Here is a 24,857-nt window from a genome sequence, read left to right as displayed (position 1 = left end):
AGGTTAAAAAGAAAGGGAGAGGGGATCATGCGACACACACACCCCCAAGGACGCTGCAGAGGTCATAAATGGGAATTTTGATCACATGACGGTGAGGTTGGTGCAAGTGTGATCCATAAGTATGAAAAATGGTCCTGAGTGTTTTGCTTGTGCCTTGTAGACAAATTCCTGTGTGTCCAATCACACTTGGCCAATAAAGAATTCTATTCTATCTCACTGCTGGACCAGAACCAGATCTTACAATTAACCACAATGCCCAATCTGCCTGCAGACATTCCTTGTCTCAAACAGCTTTTCCACAGCCTTGCTTCTAGCTACCCAAGGCAGATTACACTTGAGAACATCAGCGACAATGCCCTTTGACCTTCCAGCTCCCATGTGATTTTCTTCAGAAGCTTCTAATGTGACTTTTGCCCCTGAAAGCAAAGGCAGGAAGGGCTGACCAAAAAGAGCTTTTTAAACTCAATCTATACTGCTCAAAAAAAAAATAAAGGGAACACTCAAAGAACACATCCTAGATCTGAATGAATGAAATATTCTCATTGAATACTTTGTTCTGTACAAAGTTGAATGTGCACAGTGTTGTTTCCTAAGTGGACAGTTTTATTTCGCAGAAGTTTGATTTACTTGGAGTTATGTTGTGTTGTTTAAGTCAGTGTTTCCCAACCTTGGCAACTTGAACATATCTGGACTTCAACTCCCAGAATTCCCCAGCCAGCATTCGCTGGCTGGGGAATTCTGGGAGTGGAAGTCCAAATATCTTCAAGTTGCCAAGGTTGGGAAACACTGGTTTAAGTGTTCCCTTTATTTTTTTGAGCAGTGTATTTTTAGGAGCGACCGAAATTTAAACCAGGAAAGAGCATCCGTTTGAGTCGGTGTTTGAAAACAAAAGAGTTTTATTATTTCTCTTCCTTCTGGCAATGCACAAGCCAGGATCTCTCATTTGGACAGCATTGTGTTATTTCCATCAGGGCTTACCTGCATATAGTTTAATTATTGGGCAACCAGAACTGCAATGAATTATGAGGGTCGCCCAGAAAGTAATGCACCACATTTTTCCCCCAGCAATTATTTATTGAACACAATGAAACTTACACACTAGAAAGAATGATGTTTCTTCTACACTCCCTATTTTTCCACGTAATCTCCGTCCCGTTCTATGGCCTTCCTCTAGCGAGACACAAGAGAGTGTATGACCTGTCAGTACCACTCCTTGTTCTGGTCACGAAGCCATTTCTGCACTGCATCGCATTCTGCAATGGCCTCACCCTCTGTGCACAGCAACTAACTGTCCTTCTGTCGACTGCAGATTCTCCATAAACTCTACACAAATGTTTGTGAATGTTCCCAACAGTTTCTTTCTCCGCCGTGAGAAATTCAATGATGACACGCTGCTTGTAACGTACATCACTTACAGATGCCATTTTGAAACACTGCTGCAGCTACGCTATCTGTCTGAAGAAATGCCAAATTTACACACACACTCCTGACAATTCAAATAATGTACAGTGGTACCTCATCTTACGAACGCCTCTTCTAACGAACTTTTCAAGATACGAACCCGGTGTTTAAGATTTTTTTGCCTCTTCTTCCGAACTATTTTCACCTTACGAACCCAAGTAGCTGCTGCTGGGATGAAGGGGTTTCTTTCCCCCCCTTTTTTAAAGAAAGAAAAGGGAGGGGCTGCTTGGAGTAGGAAAATTTCGCCGAGAACAAGGTGCTTGCAAAGGAATTGAAAGGGTGTCTTTTTAAGAAAGAAACGGGAGGAGGGAGGGGCTGCTTGGAGTAGGAAAACTTCGCCGAGAACAAGGTGCTTGCAAAGGAATTGAAAGGGTGTCTTTTAAAGAAAGAAACGGGAGGAGGGAGGGGCTGCTCGGAGTAGGAAAATTTCGCCGAGAACAAGGTGTTTGCAAAGGAATTGACAACGTGTCTTTTGAAGAAAGAAAAGGGAGGGGCGCCCCCCTTGCCTTTCTTCCTTCCCACTCACCCTTTAGCCTAGCCTTCCTTCTTCCACCCGCCCCCTTTAGCTGCTCCTCCCTGCCCTCTGTTCGCCTCCCTTCTAAAGTTTGGGATTTTCCTGAAGGATTTGCACGCATTATTTGCTTTTACATTGATTCCTATGGAAAACATTGTTTCATCTTACGAAATTTTCACCTTACGAACCTCCTCCTGGAACCAATTAAGTTTGTATGATGAGGTACCACTGTATATCTAAAGTTTCACATTACTGTAGGCTGAGAAAAAAATGTGGTGCATTGCTTTCTGGGCGACCCTCGTTCCATGGGCAAAATCATTATTAGGTGGAGAAGAAATTATTGTTATTTTTGAATGATGGAAATTAACTGATGGGTGATTTTTTTTTCCAGGACATGCCAAAGAGGCCCTCGGCTTAGCTCAGCTACAGGAACAGACACTACAGTTGGAACAGCAATCTAAATTAAAGGTGAGCAAAACATAGCAATTCAGGCTGTTAATCAATAGATTTCTACACAAACACAAACCTCTTGCTTGATCATTCTTCATATTAGAGGTTGAGACTCTAGAAAGAGTGCAGAGAAGAGCAGCAATGATGATTAGGGGCCTGGAACTTAAAACATACGAAGCATGATTGCAGGAATTGGGCATGGCTAGTCTAGTGAAAAGAAGGACCAGGGGAGACAGGATAGCAGTGTTCCGATATTTGAGGGGCTGCCACAATAAAAAAGTGGGGTTAACCTATTCTCCAAGGTACCTAAAGACAGGACAAGAAGCAATGGATGGAAATAAATCAAGGAGAGAAGCAACTTGGAACTAAGGAGGGATTTCCTAAAAGAGGGGTAGGCATAGTTGGCTCTTCTATGCTACGTGGACTTCAACTCCCAGGATTTCTGAGCTAGCATGATTGGCTCAGGAATTCTGGGAGTTGAAGTCCACAGGTCATAGAAGAATCAACTTTGCCTACTCTGGTCCTAACAGAACAGTTAATCGGTGGAACGACTTGACTTCAGAAGTGGGGGGGGGGGGGGCTTTTAAGAAGAGATTGGACAGAAATTTGTCTGAAATGTACAGGGTTTCCTGGTTAAGCAGGGGATTTGGGCTAGAAGAATTCCAAGACCCCTCTTTATTCTGTTATTTGTAAAGACTCTCACCTTGAGGTTGCAAGTTGTTTTTAGTAGATCAAAAGTGCCAGAGTTTCCCTGAGGCATCTCTGAGATCACCATAATCCAAGTCCCTCCCTTTAGATTAGAGTGAGGCAAAGTTGGGGGGGTTTTGGATGGAGAGCTTAACAGGATTTCCTGTATGGAAAAAGCTGGAGAGGAATGTATACTGCTCAAAAAAATGAAGGGAACACTCAAAAAACACATCCTAGATCTGAATGAATGAAATATTCTCATTGAATACTTTGTTCTGGACACAATTGAATGTGCATAACAGCATGTGAAATTGATTGTCAATCAGTGTTGCTTCCTAAGTGGACAGTTTGATTTCACAGAAGTTTGATTTACTTGGAGTTACATTGCATTGTTTAAGTGTTCCCTTTATTTTTTTTGAGCAGTGTATGTTCCCGCAGGTAGTTTCTATAACGTCTCCTAATTTGGCTCCTTGTCTTTAGGAATACGAAGCTGCTGTAGAACAACTGAAGAATGAACAAGTTCGGATACAAGCAGAAGAGAGGAGGAAAACCCTTAATGAAGAGACAAGGCAACAACAAGCGGTAAAACATCTGCCTTAACGACTGTGTTCCTAATTTAACAACTGCACCCACTTCCTAATCTTTTTTTATATATAATTATTTTTATTTTTTCTCCACAGTTTCCATATATACATCAATACATATACCTTAAGAATATATCAATAGCATACACATTTCCCAATCAATAACCTTTTTTTACACCTAGTCTTGCTATTATTAATCAGTCTGTTTCTTTTTTCCATGCTACCCTCTCTCTATCTCCATCTCCTCTATCAGTCTTCTTATTCATTCTTCCCGCTTTCTACTTTCTCTTTCTCATTCTAAACCCTTCCCTGAATTATTTTAATTCCAATACATATTACATGTATCTAATCACATTTCCTCATACTTGTCGACTTCTTATTTTTTAACATCATATCTGTACTATTAGCTCTTTGTTTTAGGCATATGTTATTAATCTAATGATACCTCCTTAGTCTAATTCTGTCATCTGGATTATCTCAATTTCTTTTCCGTTTTCTTTTTAATTTAATTTATTCGACTTCTGTGCTGCCCAATCCCAAAGGATAATTTAATCTCTATCTATATTCCTTTTCTGTCCATTCATAAAAGTTTCACCCATACATTATAGTATTCCGAATCTTCCTTATCTTTGACTTATATTGTCAATCTATTCATTTTTGCATAGTCCAATATTTTCTTAAGAACCTCTCCTTTGGTCAGTATTTGTGTTCACTTTCCATTTTTGTGCAAATGCGATCCAAACTGCTGTTAACTACATGAACAATTAAGTATGTTTCTTTGTTGAATTTCTCTGGCAAAATGCCCAAGAAAAATACCTCTGGTTTCAATTCAATATTTTGTCTCACCATTTTCTCTATACATATTTGAATCCGACATATTTTTAGCTTCTGTACATGTCATTCCAACTCAATTATCAAATGTGGCAAGAAAAGTTAACAAATTTCATATTCTATCAAGGAAATTGTTTCAATATTAAATTCAGCTTGGGTGAGGTTATAGTCTTCCCTTGTCTAACAGCTTTAACTCTCAAAGACTCTTGTCCTACTTTCCCCTTAAATATCGCTCAGTTTCCCCTATGTCTGTTTTTTATCTTAAAGAGAGCCCAGTACCAAGACAAATTAGCTCGGCAACGTTACGAGGACCAGCTACGACAGCAGGTTAGTCCTATTTCTTTTCTCAAAGGCAGGGAGGGAATGTTTTGATCATAGAAGGGTAACCATCTATGGCCCAGTACCTCCGTGGGATGGTTAAAATGCTGCTTACATAGATCCTTCATCTGGGTTGGTTAAAACCCCTTTGTGAGCAAAGGGAGACAGTGGCCTGCAGTGGAAACAAGGTGGGAAGAAATATATCCAGTAGTCCAGTGGTTCTCAACCTGAGGGTTGGGACCCCTTTGGGTCAAACGACCGTTTCACAGGGGTCGCCTAAGACCATGGGAAAAGACAAATTTCCCATGGTGTTAGGAACTAAAGCTTCTATTCTGGTGCCTTGGAACATGTTTTTACGATCCGACCAATCAGGCGTTTGCAGTGGGGGTATCCCTCTGACCTTTCTGCCAATTAGCTTCAAGCTCTGTGGGGAGAATTGGCCCTCGACTTATGGTTGGGGGTCACCACAATATGAGGAACTGTATTAAGGGGTCGCGGCATTGGAAAAGTTGAGAACCACTGCAGTAGTTGAACATTAAAAATGTCCATTGCTGCTGTTTTTAAGGGGAATAGAAACCAAGTTCTTTTAAGCCCAGTGGCTTTCCCAGTTGTCCGCCGATTGAATTCTGTTCTTCTCCCCTGCAGCAACTCCTTAACGAAGAGAATTTAAGGAAGCAAGAAGAATCGGTTCAGAAGCAGGAAGCCATGAGGCGAGGTAAGAGGCTATGGCAAAATATGTTTGTGCCTGGAGGCTGTGAAGGTCTGGATGGGACTTAACAGGCTCAGACTCAACCCCAACAAGACTGAATGAATTTTATATTGTTTTAACTGTTGTTAAAACAGTCAGAACAGAGTCTGGAAGGAGTTGGGCAGCTTTTTAAATCAAATAGATAGGTCGGTCAGTTGTTCGTTCGTTCTGGTGGCTTTGGGCCTACCAATAGGCCTAGAGTTGAGATCTTAAGCTAAGGAGAAAGGAGACCGGAGAAAATGTCAAAGGGTGGAGGAAAGAATCTCCAAAGAACAGGAAAAGTTGGAAGAAAATAACCAGGAAATAAGGGGATGGTAGATGGATTTAAATGCAGGGTGAAAAATAGATGTTTCCCCTCTCTATGTCTGCTACATCAGTATATTTTTTCAGCCTTGGCATCCTTGTGTGGATTTCAACTCCCAGAATTCCCCAACCAGCATCCAGAGGGATGAGAAACCGCTGTTCTTTACCTTTGCATGCTGGGTAGAAGGAACAAAATCTCCCGCTCCTCCTCCAGCATAAAAGACCTACGCTCTACATAAGGGATATTTGGGAAAGGAGGTTGAATTAGGATGTCCAGCAAACTTGGAAATCATAGAAATCAGGGAACTATTAGGAAAATCGACAATTAAGGAAATATCAGGGAATTCGTGAAAAAAACGGAATAAATCGGGTGGGGAACAAACTGTATTAAAATTATTATTATTATTTATTAGATTTGTATGCCGCCCCTCTCCATAGACTCGGGGCGGCTTACAGCAATGATAAAAACAATATATAATAACAAATCTAATAGTTGGAATCTAAAATAACAATAATACATTTAAAAAGTCTAAAAAACAAGAAACCCCAATATATAAAAACATACAGTCATCATACACAAAAAACTACATAGGCAGGGGAGAGGTTTCAGTTCCCCCATGCTTGACGGCAAAGGTGGGTTTTAAGGAGTTTACGAAAGGAAAGGAGGGTGTGGGCAGTTCTAATCTCTGGAGGGAGCTGATTCCAGAGGGTCGGAGCCGCCACAGAGAAGGCTCTTCCCCTGGGTCCCGCCAAACGAAATTGTTTAGTTGATGGGACCCGGAGGAGACCACCTCTGTGGGACCTAACCGGTCGCTGGGATGTTTAAAATGTTTAAAAGTCAGTGGGAAATCATGTAAACAAACCCCAATAGATCGTGCTGCCTGGCAGAGTCAAGCAAAAATGAGCACAACTGGGGCAACAACTTGCTTCCCCAGCTTCCAATATTTCTCCATAGCTTGGCTGTTTGGTATGACGTAATCTACGACCACGCCTTAACTAGATCACAAGTTACAGAGAAATATCAGGGAATTTCAAAATGCTTTCCCCCTGGACACCCTGGTTAAACCCACAATCCTTTACCAAAGTAGCTGTCTTGGCTGGTTGAAGTCTGGAGTCCGTCACGACCCCAAATGACACTTTTTTCCTCCCCGTCGATTCAAGCTCTCGGTTTCCTTCGTAGCAACGGTGGAGCGCGAGATGGAACTGCGGCACAAGAACGAGATGCTGCGGATCGAGGCGGAAGCCCAGGCTCGCGCCAGGGCGGAACGGGAGAATGCGGATCTCATCCGGGAACAAATTCGGCTAAAAGCCGCTGAGCACCGTCAGACCGTGTTGGATTCCCTCAAGTAAGTTGGGTGGAAAAGTCTGGGAAATGGGCAGGTTTGGTGAAGGCCAGGCAGCGACAGCAAAATTAATGGCACTTTTAAGTTGAGCTAGATTTACTGTATTTTCCGGACTATAAATCGCAGCAGCCTATAAGACACAGCTAAATTTACAGGAGGGCCTCCCCTTGTTGTGTTTTTTTCATCTTCCCCGGCCCTTGGAGGGTTCAGGAGACCAAAAATCTATGTATTGGGTCTATAAGATGGGCCTAGATGGGGAAAGGTGCATCTTATACTCCGAAAAATATAGTAAATAAGAATATTGTCCACGTTTATAATCCGGACATACCACTTTTTAAAAAGGTTTGTTTTCTCTTCAGGACAGCTGGAACGCTTTTTGGAGAAGGTTTCCGTGCCTTTGTTACTGACTGGGATAAAGTAACGGCAACGGTAAGCTACACATCAAATTTAAGAGACCACAACCATCCTCTGATCTCATTATAGATCAATACAAAAGTTAAAATTTCTGCTAGAGCTTTAGGCAAATCATGAGGCTGATCAATACATATTCTAACCAGTGATGGGCTCCTACTGGTATGGTCAGGTACGCAGGACCGGTAGAAAACATTTGAATTTTTTTCTTTTTTTCCCTTCTGGGCTCTGGGTATGTTTTTCCTATCGCAGTAAATGATGTTGAATGTGTATAATTTTAGAAGAGCTCTGTGTGTGTGTGTGTGTGTGTATGTACCTACACATACAGTTCATATAGTCAATAATGTATATTTTTGTGTGCCTGTGTGTAATATGTATGTACACATGTGGCATATATACAACAATCCCTCGTTTTTCGCGGGGGATGCGTTCCAAGACCACCCGTGAAAAACGAATTTCCGTGAAGTAGAGGAAAGATAGTTTTTTATGTATTTAACGAGTATTTGGACTTTTAAAACCCACCCTTTGCATTAAGCAGTCATTCTATAATGTTTCTCAGCTGGAACTACAAGTGATATCCTACCAGTTCCTTTAATAGAATACTGTAGGAGAATTTTATGAATTTTTAATGGATTTAACATTTTCAATGGATTTAAGCTCCCTTTGAAAACCCGTGAAGTAGCAAATCCGCAAAAGATGAACCGTGAAGTAGCGAAGGATTACTGTACATAGAATTAAATAGTATATTTTGGATGTTCAGTAATAGTAAATAGATAGGGAAATGGTATCTTTGAGGCAAGGAAGGGCCAGGCACCTTAACCCTTGACGTGAGTGACGTCAAGTTGTCCACCTTTAAGCCAGTCACATGACCTTTAAGCCACCCCTGGGTCACATGATTATCAAGCCACTCCCACCTGGTCATATGGTTAGCAAGCCACGCCCACAAAATAAGCCACACCCACAGTGTGGTTGGTAAAAAATATTGCAGCCTTCACTGATTCTAACCCAGCTTGGGCATGCCCCCAGAGGGAAACAGATGATCATAAATCATCGTTTATTCCAGTCCTTCTCAAATAGTGGGTGCGCCCCTCTGGGGGGGGCAGGGAGCGATGCCAGGGGGGCGTGTGTGACCCCGGGGAACATGCGTGATCCCTCTCAAATGATTCCCCCATATGGGGAGTGTTTTCCCAGTTGCATGCTGCTCAGAGCCCGGAAGAGAAAGCAGTGGGGCAGGACAGCTGCGTGGGGTCTTGTCGTTCTCGGCGGGTGCCGCGGTAGCCATGGCGAACCTGCTGCTGGACAAGGAGGAGCATCCTCTGCAGCGGGGCGAAAGTTTAGAACAGCACCCTAAAGCCTCTTTCTACACCATTCGTTGTGAGTGCCCGACAGAGGCTGTGCTTATGGGCCAGGCTGCCGATCCCAAAACATTGGCTTGATTAAGCCGGCCTGGCTCCGTGTCAAAAGAGGGCCCTAGCCACCGTAGCCTAGGCCTGCCTAACCGAAAACGGACTCCCCTGAGTTCAGTGTGATTTACTCCCAGTTAAGTGGGTAGAGCAGCCTTCCCCAGCTAATAATCTGCTTTCAGCTTAGAATGAGTAAAATATTAACATTAAAATATGAGCCGGGGTGGCGCAGCAGGTAGAGTGCTGTACTGGAGGCCACTGAAGCTGACTGTAGATCTGAAGGTCAGCGGTTCAAATCTCATCACCGGCTCAAGGTTGACTCAGCCTTCCATGCTTCCGAGGTGGGTAAAATGAGGACCCGGATTGTGGGAGCAATAGCCTAGCTCTGTTAAAAAAGTGCTATTGCTAACATGTTGTAAGCCGCCCTGAGTCTAAGGAGAAGGGCGGCATAAAAATCGAATAAATAAATAAATAATAAAATAAATAAAATTCCATTGGGGCCCAGAACGGAGAGTTGGGGGGGCACGGAAGGTTTACTTCTTCCTAGGGGGGGGCGCATAACTGAAAATGAGAAGCATTGGTTTATTCACACACTGAGCCAAGCCAGCAATTTTTGTGGTTGGTTCTGCTTACATGGAGGAAAATGCATTTCCTGGAATTGCTCAGGGCCCACAGAAATCGGCCCTCTGTTCCAATGTAGGTGAAATGAAAGAAGTCCGAAGGGGAGAGAGAGAGAGAGAGAAAGGAATTTGCAGAGTTTCCAGCAAAAGTGGAAAACAGGGAAATCAAGGAATTATCAGGGAAATCAGCGATTTGGGAAATATCAGTAATTATCAGGGAATTTCTGGGGGGGGGGGGACGGAATAAATCAGGAGAAAAAACTTATATTAAAATGTTTAAAATTCAGGGAAAAATCACGTAAAAAAAAAAATCAAAAAACGGATCATGCTGCCTGGCAGAGTCAAGCAAAAATTACCGTAATTGTGGCCACAACTTGTTTCCTCCGCTACCGATATTTCTTCATGGCTTAGCCATTTGGGATGACGTCATCTACAACCGTGCCTTAACTAGATCGCAAGTTACATAGAAATGTCAGGGAAATATCAGAGAATTTCAAAATGCTTTCCCCCTGGATACCCTGATGGAAGAGAATGAAGTTCCTGGAGTTGCTCAGGGCCCAAAGAAATTGGCCCTCTGTACCAATCTGGGTGAAATGAAAGAAGTCCGAAGGAGGGAGGGAGAGAAAAAAATTACAGTGGTACCTCTACTTACAAACTTAATTTGTTCCGTGAACAGCTTCTTAAGTAGAAACGTTTGTAAGAAGAAGCAATTTTCCCCATAGGAATCAATGTAAAAGCAAAGAATACGTGCGATTGGGGAAACCACAGGGAGGGTGGAAGCTCTGTTTCCTCCCAGGAGATTCCTAGAGAGGCCCCACGGAGGCTTCTCCCTGCCTTTTCCGGTTACAGTTTCGGAGGCTCAGGTTCGTAAGTGGGAAATGGTTCTTGAGAAGAAGCAAAAGAATCTTAAACACCCGGTTCTTATCTAGAAAAGTTCATAAGTAGAGGTGTTTGCAGGTGTTGTGATTCAGCCTGAGGCTCCTCAGGGACCGGCTGGAGCTCTGCCGGATCCATGCCCAGAGGAGGAGGACAGTGACCAGGAGGGGGAGGACCAGGCAGACGGGGGAGAGGAACGTCAGGAAGAGGAGGAGGGAGAGCAGCCTGAGACCCCCGGGGGGGGGGGCTATCCCCAGCTAGTAGCCTGGATTCATTGGATGAAGACGCACAGGCTATAATAGACATGAGGCAGAGACGTGCAGCTCAAAGAAGGGGCCAATTAGAAAGATATTTCCATCCTTGAATTGGCAACAGCTGGGTTTGGGTGTGGTTCTCCTCAGCAGTGTTGAAAAGGCAGGCCCGCCCTTACAGTCTTGTGGAGAGTTATCAATTGGGAGTCCTGTGACCTTGCTTTGATTCTTGGCGTTTCTGATCTTGGCTTGTGGCCTAGAAGGCTGAAAGACTTGGGGGAGGCGTGGGTTTTATTATCTCCAGTGTTGTTTTTGCCAGCAAGAATCCTGTTTTATTGCCTGGCCTTCGTGAAACCTCTGTGAAGCTTCATCGTGTTCCTGTCTGTAAGAACAGTTTTTGTTACCTGTGTTTGCTTTCCAGTATATAAACTGCCTTTGCTTTTGACCAATGTGTCTGGCTACTCTTTTTGATTGGTGTTGGTGTCTGGGGGGACCCAGACAGAACAGTAGGTAGAGATAGCACTGTATAAGTTAAGAATCCCTCCCATTCTTTGTTCCTTTAAAAAAACCCAAACACTCGCATTCTTAGAATTATATGTGCTTCCAAAACAAAAAAGACCTGAAAGCATCGCTTTTCTGATTTGCGGCAGGTGGCGGGGTTGACTCTGCTGGCTGTTGGCATCTACACTGCCAAAAACGCCACCGCTGTGGCCGGGCGGTATATCGAAGCGCGTCTGGGCAAACCCTCATTGGTGCGGGAAACCTCACGTATCACCGTACTCGAAGCGCTCAAGCATCCCATCCAGGTAAGCTTACGGCTGACGGTTTTGTTAGTATACTGTATGTAACTATGTTGGGTGTTGCAATACAGAAGCTAACAATGTAAGTTTCCAAATGTACAATAATGCACTTGGGGAAAAGGAATCCTCCATCTGAGTATTGCATTGGCAGTTCTGTGTTAGCAAAAACTTCAGAAGAGAAGGATTTAGGGGTCGTGATTTCTGACAGTCTCAAAATGGGTGAGCAGTGTGGTCGGGCAGTAGGAAAAGCAAGTAGGATGCTTGGCTGCATAGCTAGAGGTATAACAAGCAGGAAGAGGGAGATTGTGATCCCCTTATATAGAGCGCTGGTGAGACCACATTTGGAATACTGTGTTCAGTTCTGGAGACTTCATCTACAAAAAGATATTGACAAAATTGAACGGGTCCAAAGACGGGCTACAAGAATGGTGGAAGGTCTTAAGCATAAAACGTATCAGGAAAGACTTCATGAACTCAATCTGTATAGTCTGGAGGACAGAAGGAAAAGGGGGGACATGATCGAAACATTTAAATATGTTAAAGGGTTAAATGAGTTTCAGGAGGGAAGTGTTTTTAATAGGAAAGTGAACACAAGAACAAGGGGACACAATCTGAGGTTAGTTGGGGGAAAGATCAAAAGCAACATGAGAAAATATTATTTTACTAAAAGAGTAGTAGATCCTTGGAACAAACTTCCAGCAGATGTGGTTGGTAAATCCACAGTAACTGAATTTAAACATGCCTGGGATAAACATATATCCATTGTAAGATAAAATACAGGAAATAGTATAAGGGCAGGCTAGATGGACCATGAGGTCTTTTTCTGCTGTCAGTCTTCTATGTTTCTAAGACTGCACCTTTAAGAGACGGTTGATGGTTGGCCATAAGGGGGAACCAACGGTGTTCCTCTTGGGGGGAGTTTATACTTGAGATATTTGTATTTTTGTTGTGTGCATATTTTTGCTGTGTGTGTTAACCTGGTTTGTAAATCATCATCAGGATTAGATGTGTATGATATTTGGACGGTGTAACTACTATTGATTATTTGCCTATTTGTATATAATAATATTGTTCTATTTTATACTAAGTCCAATTCATTGACTGACTAACCCACATTACTACATTAACTCTACTTAAAATTTGTTTATTACCTAGACATTCTAACAATCCCCACCTTCCCTCTAGCCGTTTCTGCAGAGGCTAACTTCTGTCCCTTTGGCTTTGTAGGTTGGCCGGCGATTGACCAGCAAGGCCCAAGACGCTCTCGAAGGGGTGGTACTCAATGTGAGTGAACAATGGCCAGGGGGTCACTTTTTATCCAGTGCTGTCCTTGCTTCAAACCGTCACTAAACGGGTGGTTGTAAGTTGAGGATGCCCTGTAAAAGAAAGGTCTTTGGTCGGCTGTGTGGAAAACCAGGTGCAGGATCAGGAAATAGGAAGGCTGATTTTTTCCACCCGCCAAGCCTTAACGCTCTTTGCTGGTTCCTTTTGCAGCCGACGCTGGAGGCGCGGGTGCGAGACGTAGCCATCGCGACCCGGAACACAAGGAATAACAGAAGCCTCTATCGGAATATCCTCATGTATGGGCCTCCAGGGACCGGAAAGACTCTTTTTGCCAAGGTAAAAGCCCAGTTCTATCATCATTCTGTCAAATCCTAAGCCTAAAGATCTTCTAGTCCAGTGATTGCGATTCTTTTGTGGCTCGTGTGTGCCAAAAGAGCGCACTCACACATGTGCCCACACCCATGGCCTCTCCTGCACATGCACACAACCCCTTCATGGCTATATCCGGCGCATGCACATAGGCCTCACTGAAACCTCCGGATTCTTGGGGAACGCCGGAAACGAACTTCCGTTTTTCGCCGTCCCCATGCTTTAGGGTGCAAAAATGCCCGAAAAGAAGGCTGAAAATCAGCTGAAATAGGGCAACACCTCACATGCCCTTAGATATGGCTCCGTGTGCCACTTGTGGCACAAGCGCCATAGGTTCCCCATCATTGTTCTAGTCCTTCCCCTGCTTAAGCAGGAAACACTAGATACCATTTCAGACCAATCTTTGTTCTCTCCTCTTTTTCTCCCCCGTACATCTGGCATCTAACTCATTTTCTAGTTTCTGAACTTTTTTAAAAAAAAATATTTTTAATTTTAATCAACATATCTGCTTAGTGAACCATGCACTGTCTGAGTTATTTTACTTACACAGTCCAATATTAGTAGTGATAATACTAATAATTGTGGTGTGTTGTTTACATATATACACTGCTCAAAAAAAAAATAAAGGGAACACTGAACACACTATAACTCCAAGTAAAGCCAACTTCTGTGAAATCAAACTGTCCACTTAGGAAGCAACACTGATGGACAATCAAGTTCACATGCTGTTGTGCACATTCAACTTTGTACAGAACAAAGGATTCAATGAAAATATTTCATTCATTCAGATCTAGGGTGTGTTCTTTGACTGTTCCCTTTATTTTTTTGAGCAGTATATAATCATAAGCATTCATTATTAAGTTATACCTAGTAATATTTTATCTTTTAATTTCTATTATTTAGCCACTGGTAAAATACATCCCATGTTATAAAAATATTGTTTCTTCCTTGTGCTATTTTCTTTTTAGTGTCAGTCCATCCCTCTCCGCACCATCTAATATCTAGTTTCTGAACTTCTTTACAGCAGTTACATATAGTTTAATACCCTCCCTCACAAAGTTGTCTCACATTCTTTTTCTATAATGTATCTTCTATAGTCATAAAAACCATAAATCGTTGATAAAACAGCAACCCAAAAGCCCCTCATGGGCTTTCATAGCACATGCTTTGAACATACCGATCCAGTCCAGGGGTAGGCAAAGCTGGCTCTTCTATGACTTGTGGACTTCAACTCCCAGAATTCCTCAGCCAATCATGCTAGCTCAGGAATTCTGGGAATTGAAGTCCACATGTCATAGAAGAGCCACCTTTGCCTACCTCTGACCCAGTCCAACTTTTGTTTCTTAAACTCTCTTTCCTCTTTCTAGAAATTAGCCATGCATTCTGGCATGGATTACGCCATCATGACGGGTGGCGACGTAGCCCCTATGGGGCGCGAAGGCGTGACCGCCATGCACAAGGTCTTTGACTGGGCCAACACAAGTCGGAGAGGGTAAGTTGGCCTTTTCTAAAGTACCGTATTTTTTGGAGTGTAAAATGCAAAGATGGTACTTTGAGGAGGGATGATAGATTATTAAATATGCAATAATTATGGAATGATGTAGTTAGATTTATCTGGGTGTTGCTTTAATATACATTTGATTTTAAGGAATTTTGCCAAAGCATAGAATTATACAGAAAGCGATAGATTATTTGGATTATTGGAATTATGAAAGATTGGGAAAGTTAATGATAATGAAGAGATAAATATTTGAATAATAATTGATTATTATATTGAATGAAATATGATTACAATAGTATAATAAATGTTCAAGAATTGAAGATTTAAGATAACGGATTGATTAATTTCTATTTTATTAGAGTAATAGAGTTTGGGGGGTTTTCTGCTTTTTCCCCCCCTTTTCTTTACCTTCTTTTTTTGGTCTATAATTTTCTTTCTTTGTATAATAAAGAAAGTATAATTGGCTTACTAACCTGATACTGTTTTTATTGTATTATGAAAGTATTTTGAAATGTATTGAAAAGGTATGGATGGAGAAATATATTAAAAATCCCCCCCACCAAAAAAAGATGCACTGCATGCACTCCCCCAAAAAGAGAGTGAAAACTTGGGTGCAACTTATACACCGAATCTAGTCCCACCAACCCAACCATCCTCACCCTTTGGCCTCTGCCTCCCAGCAGTTTACCTCCTTGCAGCAAACAGAACAGAGCCTGTTAAACCAAGCATAGGCTTTCCAAGTATTGGAAAAACCTGTGGGAGCACAAGGCCAGTTACCAGCGCCTGGAGGCTCAGTGGACTGAGATGGTCAGCCAGTTCCAGGTCATGCAGTTCCACTGGAACGAGGCCTTCTGGCTCTTCGCCACCAGCGACACTTCCCTCCAGCCTTTGCCCGAAGCCCCGCACCAGGAGGACGAAGCAAAAGAACATAAGAAAAGCCATGCTGAATCAGGCCAAAGCCCATCGAGTCCAGCATTCTGTGCCCACCAATTGTCCATGGGGATCTTGAGCAGAAAGAGGAGGCCAAACCCTCCCTTTCCCTTGACCCCCAACAAACTGTATTCAAGGGAATCCTGCCTGTCTCAACCAACATAGAGGCTGCACTTGGACATCCGTTTCAATAACCACTGATACCCTCGGCATCCATGAATCTGTCTAATCCTGCCTTGAAGCTACACAGGCTGACAGCTGTCACGACCTCTTCTGGAAGTGAATTCCATCAACCAAGGACCCTCTGGGTGAAGAAATATTTCCCTTTGTTTGTCCTCACTTTCTAACCTATGAGCTTTAGGGAGGGCCCCCTCGTCCTAGTAGTGTGTGATAGAGAAAAGAATTTTCTCTATCCACCTTTTCTATCCCATGCATGATTTTATACACTCCGCAAGCAGACCCCAAGTCAGAATTTCTGCACCCCTGTAACCTGCACAGAAAGATCCCGAAGGATGAGATTCTGCAGCAACACAAACGTTCATTGCACATATCCAGCCTAGGGGCCATAGTTTGAGGGCCCCTGATTTAGTGCAATATTAAAAAATGCATAGTTTTTCTGCAGACCAACAAAATGTTCTCACAGACCACCAGTGATCCACGGACCACCAATTGATGACTGCTGCTGTGGGCGACTCCTGTTTTTATTTTTCAAACTACTGAGTTTTGATTTCCTTCAAATGGTCTCTAGGGGTTTTATTTGTGTGCTGCAGTGATGCCCTGTGGCTGTAATAGTCTGTTCGTTTTAGATGCCTTGTAGTGTTAGCCTTTTTTCATCGCTTGTGTTGGTTGGGCTGCAGTGGGGCTAAACCAGGGGTGGGCAATTAATTTTGCCATGGGGCCGCATGAGAAATTGGGATGGTTTTAGAGGGCCGGATTAATATAATTAACTCAGTTCTACCCAATACTGTATATTATTGGGTAGAACTGAATTAATTATATTAAAATTATAAATTATAATTATATATTATATTATAATATACAGTATATATATTATAATTCTAAATTAATTGCCCACCCCTTCCTTGTTCCCTTCCTTCCTTGTTCCTTCCATTTCTCCTTCTTTCCTTCCTTCCTTCCTTCCAACCTCCGCGGGCTGGTCACAGACATCAGGCAGGCCGCATCTGGCCCCCAGGCCGCACTTTGCCCAGGTCGAGCTAAACGGTCCAGACAGTGGATGCCAAAACAGGTGCAAAACAGTTCAGGTTTCATCTGGGAGCATCTGGTTTTGTCTAGTTGACACATTCTTAAAAATCTGTGGATTTAATTATTTTCAGCATATACCTAATTTTCTCCTTTCCAGACTCTTGCTGTTTGTGGATGAAGCTGATGCGTTTCTACGTAAAAGAGCAACAGTAAGCGTCTTTCCCTCTTTCTCTCATCTGCACGCTCGTTCCTGCTTACTACTGGGCCGGTCAAAAGCTTTCTCATTTTACTTTGATTAGTGATCCCGATAGTTAATATCCTTGTTACCCCAAAAGTAAGAACTTCTCTCTCTCTCTCTCTCTTTTTGGCCACCAAAAAAGTCACCAGTGGAAGGGGATGTTGTCCACTGACTCACCTCACTTGTGTGCGTCACCCAGACCTCCAGTTCAAATAATGTACAGTGGCACCTCGGTACTCGACCACAATTCGTTCCAGAAGTGTGGTCGAGAACCGATTTGGTCGAGTACCGAATTTATTTATCCCATAGGAAATAACGGAAATGGATTTAATTGGTTCCCAGCCCCTGTTAACTCGCTGGGAACCAATTAAATCTATTTTCTTTATTTCCAATGGGATAAATAAATTCGCTACTCCAAGCTGCAGGAAAGGTGGGGGCTGCTGCAATCCCGGAAGCTTTGGGGGGCTCCTTTCCTCATTGCTTTGTTTTATTACCTGTAAGGAGCTTCAAAAACTTTTTTCCTGTGGCTGCAACAGCGGCGATTTCCCTTCCAGTAGCAAGAGCGCCGGGAACGTCACGTGATGAAGGGAAGCCGGCGGAGCCATCTCAGCAATTGCTGCCGCTCCAGCAGCTTCTCTTCATTACGTGACTTCCCGGGGCTCTTGCTACTGGAAGGGAAATCGCCGCTGTTGCAGCCACAGGAAAAAAGTTTTTGAAGCTCCTTACAGGTAATAAAACGAAGCAATGAGGAAAAGAGCCCCCCAAAGCTGCCGGGATTGCAGCAGCCCCCACCTTTCCTGCAGCTTGGAGCTCTTAGAGAGCTCCTCAGCGCCCTGAAGCTGCCGGGATTACATTTCAGATAATGAACAAAATTTTCTCTGGCTGTTCGGTATCCGAATTTTTGTTCGGATACTGAAGCAAATTTTTGCAGAAAATTTTGTTCGATATCCGAAATGTACGAGAAGGGAAGCGTTCGAAAACCGAGGTACCACTGTATATGTAAAATTTCACATTCGTAGCATTACTATAGGCTAAGAAAAAAAATGTGGTGCATTACTTTCTGGGCCTCGTATTTAAGGGTGCGAATAAGGTTATAGAAAGCAGAATATATTTTTTTAAATAGAGGAGGATATTTGTAGCTCAGGGTTGAAATGAGAAGTCCTTGTTGGTCTCTGAGCTTGGCTGCTGTCATTTTTTTGCAGATGTTTTCTTTATTCAAACTAGCTAGCATCATTAGATTATTTATTTTTTAAACTTACAATCATCCATCGTCCTCGCAGGCTTGAAAACTATAGAAAGCAACAAGAAGGAGTGGAGAAGAGGTACTTTTAGGGAAGAAGAGCCAAGGATTGGATTTAATTTGGATTAAGTGATATTCCTCAACTTTTGACCCCTGCGTTTGTTTATCCTGGCAGGAAAAAATCAGCGAGGACCTACGAGCGACACTCAATGCTTTCCTTCACCGGACAGGACAACACAGCAACAAGTATGAGTTCCTAAAAAAACCCAGAGAGCGCTTCAAAGCGGTCTTTCTCAATTTTGACAGCTTGATATGCTAATTCTGTAAACCGCTTAGAGAGGGCTGTAAAAGCACTATGAAGCAGTACAATGTTCCCTCGATTTTCGCGGGTTCGAACTGTGCGAAAAGTCTATACCACGGTTTTTCAAATATATTAATTAAAAAATACTTCACGGGTTTTTCCCCTATACCACAGTTTTTCCTGCCCGATGACGTCATATGTCATCGTCAAATTTTCGTCCGCCTTTAATAAATATTTTTTAAATAAACTTTAATAAATAAACATGGTGAGTAATAATCTAAATGGTTGCTAAGGGAATGGGAAATTGCAATTTAGGGGCTTAAAGTGTTAAGGGATGGCTTGTGATACTGTTCATAGCCAAAAATAGTGTACAGTGGTACCTCAAGATACGAACCCCTCGTCTTACGAATAACTCGTGATACGAACCCGGGGTTCAGAAAAATTTTGCCTCTTCTTACGAACTTTTTTCGAGTTACGAACCGGCGTTCGGAGACTGCTGGGAAGCCGCGCGGCTGTTTTAAAAGGTGACAGCCGGGCGGCAGGGCTTCCCAGAAGCCTCCCGAACGCCGGTTCGTAACTCGAACAAAGTTCGTAAGAAGAGGCAAAAATTTTCTGAACCCCGGGTTTGGTTCGGGAGGTTGCTGGGAAGCCCCCCAACCCGGCTGTCACCTTTTAAAACAGCCGCGCCGCTTCCCAGCTGTCTCCCGAAGCCGAACGCGGAAGTTCGGCTTTGCCGTTCGGCTTCAGGAGACAGATGGGAAGCGGCGCGGCTCTTTTAAAAGGTCGCAGCCGGCCTGGGGGGCTTCCCAGCACCCCCCCGAACGGCTGTCACCTTTTAAAACAGCCGCGCGGCTTCCCAGCAGTCGCCAAAAGCCGTTTTTTTTGCGGGGGTTTTTTTGGTTGCACGGATTAATTGACTTTACATTGTTTCCTTTCGTCTTACGAACCTCCTCCTTGCACCAATTAAGTTCGTATCATGAGGTATTACTGTATTTACTCCTGCTCTGTGCTGTGTGCTATTGTTTGGTGCAAACAACCCCTACTCTCTGCTCCAAAAAACCCCATGTTCCCCGGGGTCTCACACATACACAAACACACACACATGGCATCACTCCATGTCCGCCCCACTATTTGAGAAGCATCATCTTAAGGGTTTAAATTGGCATTTATTTATTTATTAATCAGATTTGTATGCCGCCCCTCTCCGTATACTCGGGGCAGCTAACAGCAATAATAACACAATGTAAACAAATCTAATATTTAAGTTAATTTAAAAAAACCCAATTTAAGAAACCAATCATACATACCGACATACCATGCATAAATTTTATAAGCCTAGAGGGAAGGGGAAGTCTCAATTCCCCCATGCCTGACGACAGAGGTGTGTTTTAAGGAGCTTACGAAAGGCAAGGAGGGTGGGGGCAACTCTGATATCTGGGGGGAGTTGGTTCCAAAGGGTCGGGGCCGCCACAGAGTAGGCTCTTCCCCTGGGTCCCGCCAAACGACATTGTTTAGTTGACAGGACCCGGAGAAGGCCAACTCTGTGAGACATAACTGGTCGCTGGGATTCCTGCGGCAGAAGGCGGTCCCGGAGATATTCTGGTCCGGCGCCATGAAGGGCTTTATAGGTCGTAACCAACATTTATAACAAGCAGGATGGTTTTGGTGCCCATGCTCCATCCAGAATGCCAGTTGCCGACCTTGGAGAATTCTTAAGAGAAAAACAACAACCTGAAGGATAATCTTGATTATTATTTCGGGGATGGGAACCACATGTCCACAATGGGTTAAATTGTTCCTTTTAATTGTCTGGAAGAGACCAGTGGGAGCCATAACAATTAGGGAGGGAGGGGGCAGATCTAAAAGGGCCCCCTAGGAATTGAATGTTGAATTGCCATTATCCCCAAAAGTGCTGAATCCTCACAGATGGTAGTTTGCTGCTTACAGCGGCAATCTTTGCCATCGTCCCAAAAAAATAATCGGTGTCAATTCACAATGCACCATTAAACCCAAAATCATTGTCGTCAGCAGCCTTTTTTTAAAAAAACCCACACAGCCGCCAAAAAACCCCAAGATCTTCGTCAAACAGAGAGAGCCTGGGGATTGAAAGCCCAAGAGAACTGCCATAAAATCGGTGGAGGGGATGTGCCTCAGTTTCCTGCCCTTAAGCAGGGTACGATGCTAATCCTCCGTTGTATCAAAGAGAGGGATAGTTTCCAAGATCACGGGAGGTGATAGCACCGCTTTATGGTGAGACCACACTTGGAATGCAGTGTCTGGTTTGGGTCGCCCACAGAAAATGTTGGTGAGACCCTAGAACAGAGGTGGGCAATTTTAAACACTCATGCCCTCATCACCTCGAGGCTCGACTACTGTAACGCTCTCTACATGGGGCGACCTTTGAAAAGTGTTCGGAAACTTCAGATCATGCAGAATGCAGCTGCAAGAGCAATCATGGCCTTCCCTAAGTATGCCCATGTTACACCAACACTCCGCAGTTTGCATTGGTTGCCGATCAGTTTCTGGTCACAATTCAAAGTGTTGGTCATCACCTATAAAGCCCTTCATGGCACCGGACCAGATTATCTCCGGGACTGCCTTCTGCCGCATGAATCCCAGCGACCAGTCAGGTCCCACAGAGTTGGCCTTCTCCGGGTCCCGTCAACTAAACAATGTCGTTTGGTGGGACCCAAAGGAAGAGCCTTCTCCATGGCGGCCCCGGCCCTCTGGAACCAACTCCCCCCAGAGATTAGAATAGCCCGCACCCTTCTTGCCTTTCGTAAGCTTCTTAAAACCCACCTCTGTCGTCAGGCATGGGGGAACTGAGATATTCTTTCCCCCTAGGCTTCTACAATTTATGTATGGTATGTTTGTATGTATGATTGGTTTTAAAATAAGGGTTTTTAGCTGTTTTAATATTGGATTGTCGCATGTTGTTTTTACCACTGTTGTTAGCAGCCCCGAGTCTACGGAGAGGGGCGGCATACAAATCCAATAAATAAATAAATAAATAAAAAGAGCCACAAAATATCAATAGCACTTATACACCGCTTCCTAGTGTTTCTACAGCCCTCTCTAAGCAGTTTACAGAATCGACATATCATCCCCAACAATCTGGGTGCTCATTTGACCCACCTCGGAAGGATGGAAGGCTGAGTCATCCTTGAGCTGGTGGTGAGATTCGAACTGCTGAATTACAATCAGCAGAAGCAGCTTGCAGTACGGCACTCTAACCACTGTATATTGGTATAACATTTATATATAATGTAATAAAATATTTTTTATAAAATTCTATATAACAAATAAATATATGTACGTAGTGAAAGAAAATATTGATTGATGATAAGCAAATAACTACATCTATGTGCACATAAAAAACACTACTGAAACTGAATGTTTTATATGTTGTTCAAGTTTAAATGTTCATTTGTCTGTTTTTCTTGTTTTTTTCTTTGTATGTTTTGTTTGTTTAATTTTTTCCTTTCTATTTTTATATGTAGAAATTTAATAAAGTTTTTTTTTAAAAAAAAGAATAAAATTTAATTCTGTTTTTCCTTTGTTGCCAGCTTGTGGGAATTGTGGGTATGCCCTTCTCCAATTCTCCGTCTTTTCTTCCCTTGTAGGTTCATGCTGGTCTTAGCAAGCAACCAGCCGGAACAGTTCGATTGGGCCATCAATGACCGGATTGACGAGATGGTCCACTTCCAGCTGCCAGGTTTAGAAGAGCGGGAGAGATTGGTCCGAATGTATTTCGACAAGCACATCCTCCAGCCAGCCACCGAGGGCAAACAGTTAGTACAGAACTTGATGTTCTTCCACCGATTGCTAATCATAAGAGATGTCGGGCAGGGATCCCCAACCTTGGCAACTTTAAGACTTGTGGACTTCAACTCCCAGAATTCCAGAACGCAGCTTTGCTGGCTGAGGAACTCTGGGAGTTAAAGTCCACGAGTCTTAAAGTTTGCCAAGGTTGGAGATCCCTGACTTAGATGACCTTTCTGGCCTCTTCCAACTCTATCATTCATAGCTAGCTGACGCATTCTGGGAGTTGAAGTCCACAAGTATTAAAGTTGCCAAGGTTGGAGATCCCTGACTTAGATGACCTTTCTGGCCTCTTCCAACTCTATCATTCATGGCTAGCTGAAGAATTCTGGGAGTTGAAGTCCACAGATCTTAAAGTTGCCAAGGTTGGAGATCCCGGATGTAGAGAATGGGATGGGAACCACAGAAAGGGATTGCAGCTTTGCTGGCTGAGGAATTCTGGGAGTTGAAGTCCACCAGGCTTAAAGCAAAGCTGGCTGAGGAATTCTGGGAGTTGAAGTCCACAGATCTTAAAGTTGCCAAGGTTGGAGATCCCTGACTTAGATGACCTTTCTGACCTCTTCCAACTCTATCATTCATGGTTGGCTGAGGAATTCTGGGAGTTGAAGTCCATAGATCTTAAAGTTGCTAAGGTTGGAGATCCCTGGCTTAGATGACCTTTCTGGCCTCTTCCAACTCTATCATTCATGGTTGGCTGAGGAATTGTGGGAGTTGAAGGGGAGAGGGGAACTAATGTTTTCCTACTGTGACTGATTCATCTGCCTTTTTTTTTTTTTTGGCACACCCAGACGCTTGAAACTGGCCCAGTTTGATTATGGGAAAAAGTGCTCGGAAATTGCCAAGTTGACAGAAGGCATGTCTGGACGGGAGATCTCGCAGCTTGCGGTGGCTTGGCAGGTAAGGCTCAAAAGACCCTATCTGGATAACCTGCCTCATCATCCTGAGTCTAGCCACGTGTGATGACCTGGGGTGTTAGTACTATGTATATAACTGGTTAGGTTTGGCAATATATACTGCTCAAAAAAAATAAAGGGAACACTTAAACAACATAATATAGCTCCAAGTAAATCAAACTCATGTGAAATCAAACTGTCCACTTAGGAAGCAACACTGATTGACAATCAATTTCATATGCTGTTGTGCACAATCAACTTTGTACAGAACAAAGTATTCAATGAGAATGCTTCATTCATTAAAGATCCAGGATGTGCTCTTTGAGTGTTCCCTTTATTTTTTTGAGCAGTGTATAAACAATCAATGTATGTTTGCATGAACTACTACAATATAGCTTTAAGAGCTAGTGTTGCAGTTAACCATAAGGGAGCCAGCAGTCTCTGTCTCTCTCTCTCCCCCTCCCTCCCTCCCTCTCTCCCTCCTTCCTCCCCCTCTCTCTGATTACTCTCTGCTATTTCTGGTTTGTCTGTGTGACTATGCTGTAGACCTGTGTGTTCAAATGATGGTTTAATCAAGGATATTGATAAAATTGAACAGGTCCAAAGACGGGCTACAAAAATGGTGGCAGGTCTTAAGGGGGGACCTGATCGAAACATTTAAATATGTTAAAGGGTTAAAAAAGGTTCAGGAGGGAAGTGTTTCTAATAGGAAAGTGAACACAAGAACAAGGGCACAATCTGAGGCTAGTTGTGGGGAAAGATCAGAAGCAACGTGAGAAAATATTATTTGACTAAAAGAACAGTAGATGCTTGGAACAAACTTCCAGCAGACGTGTTTGGTCAATCCACAGTCACTGAATTTAAACATGCCTGGGATAAACATAGTTTCATCCTAAGATAAAATACAGGAAATAGTATAAGAGCAGACTAGATGGACCATGAGGTCTTTTTCTGCCGTCAGTCTTCTGTGTTTCTATGACCACCTGTAATTTCAAACTAGGATTCATCGTGATCTTTTTTTTTTCCTCCCCAGGCTGCGGCCTACGCCTCGGCGGATGGTGTCCTGACAGAAGCCATGATCGATAGCCGAGTAGCCGACGCGGTTCAGCAGCACAGACAGAAGATGGAGTGGCTGAAAGCGGAAGGCATGGAGGCAGGCAAGAACCAGCCATTGCCACTTATGCTGGGGAAGAACGAGTGAAGGGCCTCGGGAAAAGCGGCTGAGAGAGATCCCAGACCTCTGGGTGGGATTCAGAGATAAGGGGGAAGGCCTAGGGCCATTGGAATCATGAGGAGAACGGCATTGATAGTCCCGGGTCTTGAAAGAGGCTATGGAGGGCGGCGGGTTCTGAGTTCAGGAACCATTTCGTTGATTCTTAAAAGTGGACTCCTGGAATAATTATGGGAACACAGGTCTGTACCACACAAAACAATATATTAAAAGAGAATTCCTTTGCCAAAGGAGAGCAGCCTTAA

At 43.4% G+C, this 24,857-nt stretch overlaps 1 protein-coding gene across 1 annotated transcript in view; it reads left to right on the top strand.

Moving 5' to 3' along the window:
- Nucleotides 1-24,857, top strand: part of ATAD3A (ATPase family AAA domain containing 3A) — a 25,862-nt gene extending 1,005 nt beyond the window's left edge. Inside the window, exons 2-16 of the mRNA XM_070759182.1 lie at nucleotides 2,367-2,443; nucleotides 3,593-3,694; nucleotides 4,795-4,854; nucleotides 5,491-5,560; nucleotides 7,077-7,242; nucleotides 7,599-7,668; nucleotides 11,451-11,606; nucleotides 12,828-12,884; nucleotides 13,095-13,220; nucleotides 14,621-14,745; nucleotides 17,045-17,096; nucleotides 18,541-18,611; nucleotides 22,290-22,457; nucleotides 23,277-23,385; nucleotides 24,415-24,857. Of these exons, the coding sequence (XP_070615283.1) occupies nucleotides 2,367-2,443; nucleotides 3,593-3,694; nucleotides 4,795-4,854; nucleotides 5,491-5,560; nucleotides 7,077-7,242; nucleotides 7,599-7,668; nucleotides 11,451-11,606; nucleotides 12,828-12,884; nucleotides 13,095-13,220; nucleotides 14,621-14,745; nucleotides 17,045-17,096; nucleotides 18,541-18,611; nucleotides 22,290-22,457; nucleotides 23,277-23,385; nucleotides 24,415-24,582 (1,577 nt within the window). The 3' untranslated portion in view covers nucleotides 24,583-24,857. The remainder of the gene's footprint in view (nucleotides 1-2,366; nucleotides 2,444-3,592; nucleotides 3,695-4,794; nucleotides 4,855-5,490; nucleotides 5,561-7,076; nucleotides 7,243-7,598; nucleotides 7,669-11,450; nucleotides 11,607-12,827; nucleotides 12,885-13,094; nucleotides 13,221-14,620; nucleotides 14,746-17,044; nucleotides 17,097-18,540; nucleotides 18,612-22,289; nucleotides 22,458-23,276; nucleotides 23,386-24,414) is intronic.

This window comes from Erythrolamprus reginae, chromosome 8 (genome assembly GCF_031021105.1).
Source record: "Erythrolamprus reginae isolate rEryReg1 chromosome 8, rEryReg1.hap1, whole genome shotgun sequence".
Lineage (NCBI taxonomy): Eukaryota > Metazoa > Chordata > Lepidosauria > Squamata > Dipsadidae > Erythrolamprus > Erythrolamprus reginae.
The sequence above is the reverse complement of the archived record's forward strand: the minus strand, read 5'-3'. Positions and strand labels throughout refer to the sequence as shown.